Source organism: Microtus ochrogaster, unplaced genomic scaffold (genome assembly GCF_000317375.1).
Source record: "Microtus ochrogaster isolate Prairie Vole_2 unplaced genomic scaffold, MicOch1.0 UNK33, whole genome shotgun sequence".
NCBI classification, from domain to species: Eukaryota; Metazoa; Chordata; class Mammalia; order Rodentia; family Cricetidae; genus Microtus; species Microtus ochrogaster.
Genome location: NW_004949131.1, coordinates 2,703,253 through 2,713,344, shown reverse-complemented (window position 1 = coordinate 2,713,344; position 10,092 = coordinate 2,703,253). Strand labels below are relative to the sequence as shown.

General features: G+C 46.7%; 1 protein-coding gene across 1 annotated transcript in view; it reads left to right on the top strand.

Annotated features, from left to right (window-relative positions):
- Positions 1–10,092, top strand: part of Col6a5 (collagen type VI alpha 5 chain) — a 97,956-nt gene that overhangs the window by 34,974 nt on the left and 52,890 nt on the right. Inside the window, exons 18-24 of the mRNA XM_026789939.1 lie at positions 404–469; positions 874–927; positions 4,603–4,638; positions 5,617–5,679; positions 7,128–7,190; positions 8,129–8,191; positions 9,934–9,996. Coding sequence (XP_026645740.1) covers positions 404–469; positions 874–927; positions 4,603–4,638; positions 5,617–5,679; positions 7,128–7,190; positions 8,129–8,191; positions 9,934–9,996 — 408 coding nt within the window. The remainder of the gene's footprint in view (positions 1–403; positions 470–873; positions 928–4,602; positions 4,639–5,616; positions 5,680–7,127; positions 7,191–8,128; positions 8,192–9,933; positions 9,997–10,092) is intronic.

Here is a 10,092-nt window from a genome sequence, read left to right as displayed (position 1 = left end):
GAGAGAGAGAGAGAGAGAGAGAGAGAGAGAGAGAGAGAGAGAGAGAGAGAGAACACACACCTGGTGGCAAGGCTCTAATTCCAGTTACTCAGGTTGCTAAGATAGGAGGACCTCGGACAGCCTGAACTCATCTCAAAAATCTTCTGTCTGTGATATGAGATTTACCTGATGGGTTCAAAGCCCTAGGTTTAGTTCCATGTACCACACAAGGAAGGAAGAGAAAAAGGAAGCTGAGTGGGGCACATACCTGTCGTCCTAGAACTCAGAAGGCCTAGGCAAGGGGATCGGTTTGAGTTCAAGGCCAGCCTGGGCTCTAAAGCAAAGCTCTGTGTCCAAACCGAGGAATGAACTCCCTCACTCTGATGTTTCTGGATTCTAAAACATTTCTGAAATCATCCCCTAGGGTAACCCAGGACGAGACAGCACCATCAAAGGCCAGAAGGGCGCCAAAGGAGACCGAGGAAGCCAAGTAATTGGGTCTATGTTACATAGAGACGTTGACTAATTCTGTTTTTGAGCTAAATACGTTTAACATGGTGTGTGAACAAGCATTGTTCAAGTCACTACAGTTAAAAGTGGATAAGGCATGTCTGGAGTGGGCTATACTTTGGGGGAATTATTAATTTTCAAGGAAGTGGCGTTATTCTTCATTTTAATCTTGACTATGGCGCATTGCTACCCCACCCTGGTTGTCAGCCCTGTCCTTCTGTGGCCATCCCACCGACAGTGTCACTCTGCAGAATGGCTCCAGCATGACTCCCTGATTCTGCTGTCTTGACAGCATTTGGTGTTTTGTGTTGATGGCTTTATTATTTACTGAGGACTTATAACCTACTTTTGACTTAAAATTTTGGGGAATTATTGTGTTTCTAGGGGAGAACTGGGTGGAAAGGGACACAAGGCAGTCCTAGCTCTGGAGGAAGGAGGGTGAGTATCACATACTTTTCCCCTCCTTATCCCTTGTGATGGATACAGAGGTGTGGGGTTATCTGTGGCTGCTGAGCCAGCAGACCTGTGGCTGGTATATTTACGGGCATCTTGAATCTCAACACCGCTGACCTTTTGGACCTGAGAAGTCTTTCTTACAAAGGACTGTTCTGCACCTCATAAGATGATTAAGAACACTTCCAAACTCTGCTCTTCTGCTTACCCATTTGTGACATCCAAAAATGTCTTTTCAGATACTGCCAATGTCTCAAGCGGGTTGGATGTGGGAGGCAAAAATCATCCCTGGCTGAGAAACGCTGTGCTGCCATCTGCCTTTGCCTCTCCACCTTCAAGGTGTTTTCAAACGCCTTTGAAGAGAGCCAACAACTTGAACACACACACTCTCCTCTCCCAACTTAGCATCTGGCAGCTATGCCAGACTATTATGGACTGGGTAGACGTAATCTCTTTACACTTGACAGGGAGTGAGAGCACCAATGGCTTCTCCCTGAATGGACTCACAGACATTGGCTAGCAGAGCCAACTCATGGGCAGTCTGGAGCCCTGGGGTAGCTTACAGCATCATGTAATATCAAGCTTACCCCCCAAAAAAGAATATCTGATTCCCTTCAAATTTTAAGGATCAACCACGAAACCGTTGCGTTACTTTTCGGGAATTATTGAAGTTAGAGATGATATTTATTTATTTTTCTCAGGGGAAGGGGAAGAGTCCTGCTATGTACTCCTGACTGGCCTGGAACTCACTATGTAGATCAGGCTGGCCTCCGACTGGCAGGAAATCCCCCTGTCCCTGCCTCCTGTGTGCTGGGATTGCAGGTGTACCCCGCCACACCAACTAGAGATGGCGTTTGTATTAAAACCTCCTCGAACCCTGGGCTTGTTCAGAGGGTGTGAAAATCCTTGGCTTCCTTTTTTGAGTGTTGGAGTCTTCTCATCCCTTGAAGGCATCAGTCTGCTGCCCTTTTCCCTGGGAGGTTACCTTCTAGCCCATCTTGCCTTTGTTTATCTTGAATGGCAAAGATCCCAAGCCAGAGGGGCTGGGCTTCCCATGCTTCTGGGACCATTCCCTGGGGACCGCGCCTTCCTAACTCAAGAAGATTAAGATGTAATTGGTGGAAGCAGCTGAGCAGCGAGATGAGCTAAGTGTTACAGTTTGGAGATAAATTATATCTGTTGGCTCAAGAGCAAAGGGATTTTAGTTTGAAATAGGTTTATAACTGACCCATAAATCATGCGCTTTACAAACAGAGATGTTGGGGATCAGGATTGAGATTACTTCTTGGACACACTCGTCAATGCCTTTTAAATCATTATAAGGACAGAAGGGCCTCAGCCCTTTCCCCATTTTCCAGCCTTGTAACTTCTTTTCTTTGCAATTAAATAAGGCAACATTCATATTCATGTTCAGAGTTAAGCAATCTGGGGCTTTTCTACTCTCTCCCCCACATTTCCACTGCAGGCCAGAATTCTGTCATGAGACTCAGAGCATCTTAAGTGGATACTGGAGGGTAAACAGCTCAGACTCAGGCATGGGCTCCCCGTGTGACTTCAGCCTGCATAAGCTAACCATCACACCAGCTGTCACTAAAACAATGGCTCAGCGCACTGACAGCCACCCAAGGGGCCTGGACCGTGGCCTCCTGCTGACCCCCTTGCAAAGAGTCCTTATGACATTTGTTTCTAATATGTCATCCGTTTTTAGCAGCTCCTGATTCAATCACTCCCAAATACTCATTTAGAGAAGTCTCATAAGCTCCCTGCCAGGTGGATTATTATCATCATATCCACATTATACACAAGCAGATCAAGGCGGCTTGGGGAACTTGCCCTAGGCCACAATAGCTAGTAAGTGACTGAGCTGGGATTTGAGCTCAGACCATCTCACTTCAGAGTCTATGCTCCCAACCACTGTGTGAGGTTTAATGTGTGATTGCTTTGTGACATCCAGGTACAAAGCTATGGAGCTGAAGGCAAGAGAGTGGGCTATTTCTCTCTCTCTCTCTCTCTCTCTCTCTCTCTCTCTCTCTCTCTCTCCCTCCCTCCCTCCCTCCCTCCCTTCCTTCCTTCCTTCCTTTCTTTGTTCATTTGTTCGTTCATTCCTTTCTTTTCTCCTTACTTTATTTCTATTTTTTTTTTTAAGACAGGGTTTCTCTGTGTAGCTTTGGAGCCTGTCCTGGAACTAGCTCTTATAGACCAGGCTGGCCTTGAACTCACAGAGATCCACCTGCCTCTGCCTCCTAAGTGCTGGGATTGAAGGTGTGTGCCACCAATGCCAACTGAGAATGTGCTGCTTCTGAGGCCCTGCCTGTAAGGCCAACGATGTGCAAAGCTATTATACAGAATAAACATTATTCTTCCTTCCAGCCTTTCTTCTCTACCTACCTCTTTTCCTTTCTTTTTGAGAGAGGGTCTCTCTCATTGTGTAGCTCAGGCTGGCATTGAACTTACTATGTAGACCTTGAACTCAAGGTCTTTGCTCCTTGGCGTCTCAGATGCTGCGATTATAGGCATGTACCACTGTGACCAGCTTATTGTTGCTTTTGTTTTTATTATTTTATTTTTATTTGCGTGTGCATGTGTACGTGCCCTGGCATCCAGATGCCCATGGAGGCAAGAAGGGGATGTTGGAGTTACAGGTAGCTGTGAACCACCTGGTGTGTATCCTCTGCAAGAGCTGTGCACACTCAGCTGGGAGGACACCTCTCTAGCCCCTTTCCTGGCTTTTTCATAGAGACAGACCGTGAAGTCATAGCAACAGTATCCTTCACAGTGGCTGACTTTTTATCATCTCTATTTTCCTATGTCAAGAGCATCAACTAGTCATAGCCAGAGACAAAAAGCTGATGAATTACTATGAGTAACTTCTCCCAGAGGGTATTTTAAAATTCTAATTCTTGGTGGAGCTGATGTTTGCTTGGCTGATTTATGATTTATCTTAAGGAACTTCAGGACCTGGGCAGCTGAGAGAAAGTGGCAGTTTGGAAATAATTCGTACATAATAAGTGAACAAATGTGATTTAAAACAGTTGTGGTTGGTTACCACATACAATGTGGATTGGTAGTTGAGAGTGTTTCATGGCTTTTTCAGTGAGAGTAATGTCAGCAGATTTTATTGCTGTAGACTGGGGAAAATATGTTAGGGTCTGGGGCCTGAGGCATTGTCCTGCTTGGCTCTTCTCTATCCCTGTCACTTGCATTAGTGACACGAACTCCCTCCCAGAGAGGTACAGACAGAGCTGAGGGAACAGCATTGCTTTTTGTGAGAAACCTAATCAGTAGCATCTAGATCATACAAAGGAGCAGCCACCAACAGCCATTGCCTCCTTGAGAAATCCTCCAGAGTCAGACTTCATGTGACACACACACCAGTGTGTCTAGAAATTCAGCACACAGCATTTCATGGTTTTGCATGGAGAGAGAACAGTCTCTTCAGGGTGATCCAGACCTCCAAATAGTCCACTTGGTAATCGTCAGAGGCAATCAGACTGGGGCAAGGCTGCAGTGACACTTACAGTGGCTTACCATCTATCCTCTAAATGCCCTGCCAAGGTCCCCAGGAAACCCTCTATGATTGGGAATGGGAGAGATGGGTCTACCTCAGGGACCCTTTGTCTGTCTGGATTACTGACTGATGCCTTGCCTTTGGTGTTCCAGGGAATGGAAGGCCGGAGGGGACTCCAGGGTCCCTCGGTAAGTTTTCTTCTTCCTGTCCTCAGTGTTAGAGGCCTGAGGACATTTCTTCTGTGTAGATGGTACTGGCTAACTAGCGTTTGACAGGATGTTGTAAGGATGTCCAGCCCTGGCCACAGCCCCCAGTGACAAGTGGGAAGCACAAGCAGCTATCCAGTCAGCTTCCTGAGAGGGGACAGGCCTGACTAAGGCACAGCCTCCCTCATAAAACACCTTGCGACAAACAAGCAGAGCACACACAATCCCAGACTTCCCACCTGTGATTCACAGTCATGCACATTGGGAAGCAGCAGGCAGAAAGTGAAATTCTTACTACTTCTTATCTTTTATCCACCTATTATTATTAGCTACATATTCCAGGCATTCCTTCCATGTTTTTCTTCTTTTAAACTTGTTTTTAATTAGTATGCAAAGTATTTGGTATCCCTATGGCATTTTCAAAGAAAATTTATGTCTCAGTTACTGTTCTATTGCTATGAAGAGGCACCATAATCAACGCAGCTTATGGAAGGAATCGTTTAATTGGAGACTTGTAAGCAAGTCTTACAGTTTCATGAGGTTGGTCCATGACCATTGTGGCATGGAGCATGGTGTTTGAGCAGTAGCTAAGAGTGTCATCCTGATCCTAAGGTGGCAGGCAGAGAGAGAGTGAGACCCATACCTCAAAGCCTACCCCCAGTGACACATCTCTTCCAACAAGGCCACACCTCCTAATCCTTCCCAAACAGTTCCATAATGTGGGAACCAAGCATTCAAATATATGAGCATATGTGGGTCATTCTCATTGAAACTACCTACTACAGTTTCTTTGAGTCAATTGTCCTTTCTACCCCATCTTTATGAAAATTAGGCACATGTTTGAGTTTATTCCTGACAGTTGGGAAAATTAGATCCCAGGCAGTGTAAGGGCAGATGAACCACATGATCTATCGGGAACCTGCAGAGAAAATCTTAACACTGAAAACGCTTTTTCATTAGGGGGAAGCAGGAGACCTGGGGCCTCAAGGTGCACAGGGACCGGAAGGACTACAAGGCCCACAGGTATGCTGGGTATTTCATAAATGTGGGCAAATGGTGTGGAGACATTCTGGTGGGAAGGAGGCAGGTAGCTCAGTATAAAAACACACAACAGACGGGGAGAGAAGATGGCTTTGTGGTTAAGAGCACGTGATACCTTGCCAAAGACTGGAGTTTAATGTCTAGCACCCAGTTAGAGTGGCTCACAATAGCCTATAACTGCAGTTCCAAGGAATCTGATACCCTCTACTGGGCTCCCCAAGCACCTGCACACACACACACACACACACACACACACACACACACACACACACACTTAAAAATAAATATATTCAACTGGTAAAAGTTCAATCTGCAGCCATCACCTTGTGCATTTCCCATTGTGGGAGATGATTCTGATTTCTTATTTTGTTCCTTCAAATTTGCTCCACCACTTGCAGCTCATTAATATGAGCCTGGAGGGGAAACTTGCGGCCTGTGCTCGCCTTCATTGTGCCCAGGTACTAGTAAGAATGAGTAATTAACAGCTCAATAAGATATTGTTATTATTGTTATTATTATACACTGGGTTGCCATCAGCACCCCAAATGCCATTAGGCTTCTCCCTTGTCCTCCTGGCTGCCCGGAAGAAGTCACATCATCCCCCGAGGATGGCTTTGCCACACCTGTGTACTGAGTCCCTGTGGAGCGCACTCTGTGTTGAGCTTATTTTAAATGCAGACTTGTCTGAAAGAGTCTGTATAGAAATGCCTATTTTAAGGCTTTTTAAGGGTCTTATTTTTCTTCTAGAAAGTTCCAGTTTAAAACTAATTTAGATTTTCTTGAGTAATTCTGAGGTCTAGTACATTCTCCAGGTTGAGTAACCATGGGATCAATCTAGATTTGCCCAGGTGTTTTGGGGGTTGGGTATGGATGGCAGTCATTTCAGGGGCTCTGGGATCCTTTGACACTAGTGACTTGAGGCTCACTCAGTGACTTCCTGGTAGGCAAGGGCCATTTTACTTCTAATACATAAGAGACTACATAAAAGACTCTGTGAGACCTACAGATAAAACATGGCAGAGAGAGAAACTTTGGTTCAACTAGCAGAAGCTTGACACCAGGTGTTCTTTAGTGCCAACTTGAAACAACCAGTGCCTGTATTTTACACATTGAGAAAGCACTTTGGTCCAGCGAACCATCAAATAGATATGTTTGGTTGTGTGGATCTCTATAGGTTTATTTATTCCCCTTTTGATCTATTTTTATTTCTCCCTGTAGAAGAAGGATGAGACTCTTATGCCCAGGCAGGGGATCCCTTAATAAGATCTGTGCCACTGTGTCTGGACCTGTTCCCAGTTATTCTCCTAAAGAGCCTTCTCTCAAATCAGTAAGGCTTCTTGGAGGGCAGACCATCGCTCTGCCTCCATGGGGGATCCACTGTGAGAGCGAGTTTCATTGACATTGTGTATGTTTGTTGTCACCACAAAAAGGGGTCCAGTGGAAACCGAGGTGAGAAAGGAGAAAAAGGAAGTCAAGGGTACCAGGGACTTCAGGTGAGTGACTCTAGGGACAGTGACTCCTGATCTTTAGTTTGCTCTTACTGCAAAATGCCTTAGTGCGTCGCGTGTTTTATATCATCCGTGGACGGTTTGTTTCATTGTCTGAGCTACTACAGATACATTTTTAGCCTGGCTAAGATCCTTTATACCTCGCTGGCTCACTTTTCTTTCTCCTTTGGTGATTTTTTAACTCTGAAAGCACAGATTCACTCCTTCAGCTCAAGGAAGATTTGGTAGACTTAAAAATGCTACCACATGCTGAGCATGTCCACTCCGAATGAACATTCTTCTCCCACTTTAAGATTTTCTCTCTGCCTCAAATGTCTCTACAGACATTTGACTGCACAGAGATCTGTGCTTACACAATGTTTGGTTCTTAAGCCCAGTTTTCGAATTCAGCATTTGAATGAGCTTCCCAGTGAGGAATGAGAGTTTGGATGGTGGGAGGGGGTTTGTATGGAGCACTTGATTTTATCAGTTCTTCAGAACTGCCAGGAAGAGCTCAGGATGCCCCTGTGTGCTCAACTGTATCTTCCTAGCAGGCTGGTGAAGGATGCTCAGGGCCTGTTTTAGATTGAGAAATGAAATGTGCCCTGTACTCCATGATGGGCGTGTCCGTAGTTCTGTGTGATGTGCATGTGGCAGAGACATGTTACAGGGAATTTCCCCTCACTTGGAAAGAGTGCCCACTGAGTCAAAGAAGCCATTAGTCCCCTCCCCCACCTCCTAAGGTTCCCCCGTGGACCAGTGAATCCCTGGTGGATGCAGAGCCTTGGCCCATTCCTGGGTTACCCTCCCTCCCCTGGCTCGCAGCCTTTTCTGTTAGGAGACCTTCAGGGACGATGGGAATGATATGAGTGCCTTGTTCCTATCGGGTTCCCAGGAATTACCACAGCGGAGGCTTTTGTATCTCTCTTTCTCTTTACTTTCAGGGTTCTCCTGGGCCAGCAGGACCTAGAGGGAGCATTGGAAGACCCGGATTTTGGGGGAGAAAGGTAAACATTATTTCTCATTGGTTTCAAATGAGAGGAACCGAAGGCAGCTACATTTCTTCCCTAACTGTATGAAAATTTTTCACGTGGTGACTTAACCCAAGCACCATGCTCGACCACCTGCATGCTGCCAGTGGGTTCTCTCCCATCTCTGGGTGGAGACTTCCTTACCATTCACCTGTCTCTAGAAGCTGCCCCTATTACAAGGAGAGAGCTACCTGCCTATCACAAAGCACTGCTGAGAATCTCTTCAGTTCCCATATTCCCTGAGCAGTAATGTGTTTGTTGGCTGAGACGAGTGGGTTGATCTGAACTTATTTTCGCGTCCTCTTTCGGTCTCCCCCAGGCTCACCCTGGCTAAGGTAGCTGTGGTGGAGATGGACAAGAGTCAACCGCTGGCCTCATGTGCACCCCACTCTTCTGCTTTTGTCCTTCAGGCCCTGGGGTCTGTGTGGCTACAGAGGAGCCCTGCTGGGTTCACTGCCCTCTTGTCAAGGCCTCAAAATACTTTCATATTTGAGCCCAGGACCTAAGGTTTCTTTTTCTATGGAGTCATTTTTCCACTGGTCAGCTCTTCAAGCTTTCCTGCTAACAAGGCAGGGTGGGAGCGGTAGCTCAATTGGTAAAGGGCGCTTGCTGTATAACATGGGACCTGAGTCTGATCATCTAGAATACTGCAAAAAAAAAAAAAATCCTGCCAACTCTGGCACAGAGATGCTGTCCAGCCAATCTGGCTGAATTGGTGCTTTCCAGGTTTCCTGAGAGAGAGCCTGTCTCACAAAATAAAGTGGAGATCAGCTGGGAAAGGCACCTGATGCTGACCTCAGTGTTCACACACGTGCACACACGTGTGCACACAGACAGTTCTGAACGTACACATACACATCAACAAGAAAAATAACCCCAAACTCAAATGGAAGAGTGCTAACAAGCGGTGGTGTGAGAAGCGTTAGCCGACGTGATTGTGGCAGTCATTTCGATATATATACATGTACACATGCTGTCTTATTGTGCACCTTCAGCTTACTTACAGTGTTATTTGGCCGTCAACCCTGGGCCAGGGGAAGAAGCTTACAAAGCCTGTTGTACTTTTCCCTATTTCATTCCAAGGTTCCTTGGCTCAGGTCTTTCCAGTCCCCTGCACCCCTTCCCCCGTCTCCAGAGTTGATCCCTTTCCCCTCCCCAGTCACTCTTAGGATCCCTTGCTCCATCCTCAGTCCACACAACGTTCTTTGGGCCCAGCTTCTTTATCTCTCGTCAGGAAGCCTCCCCGGACCCTCAGGTCTCTCTGCTGCTCTTCTGTGCTTCAACACACAGGCTTACAATCGTCCGTCTTGTTCTTTCTCTTTCTAACCACACCGTGCTCAGTGAGGGCAGGACCGCCCTTGTCGTATGGGGTCATTCATTGTTCGAGGGTAAGAAGCAATTATCGTGTGAGTCAGCTTCTCTGGAGTGAGCGTTCTGTCCTTCCTTTCTCTTCAGTCTTTTGACTAAGAAAGCAGGGAACATTATGGTGTGTACATACACTGGAATACTCTACAGCCTTAAAAAGTCCTCAGAGCTCAGCCCTGGGCAGTGCCGGGCAGTTCTGCTATCCTCTGGGTAGACTGGAGTATGTCTTCCACCCTAGCCCTTCTGAGTGCTGGCTGCTTACTGAGGACCTTGTGTCCCTTTACTTAGTGGATAGAACTACCTGAGGCTTGTTTGACTCGCCTTCCTGAATGTTTTCTCTCCCCTTTTCCTAGGGGGAGCTTGGAGTTCCTGGAGGCCCCGGACCAGCTGGGCCCCCTGGACAGCGAGGAGAACAGGTATGAGCTTTCTGGACTTGGCTCTGGAGCCAAGGGGAAATGGGGGCAGCATGGGCTCTAGCACCTGGGGTAGGAAGATGTTAGGCTGTTCTCCAT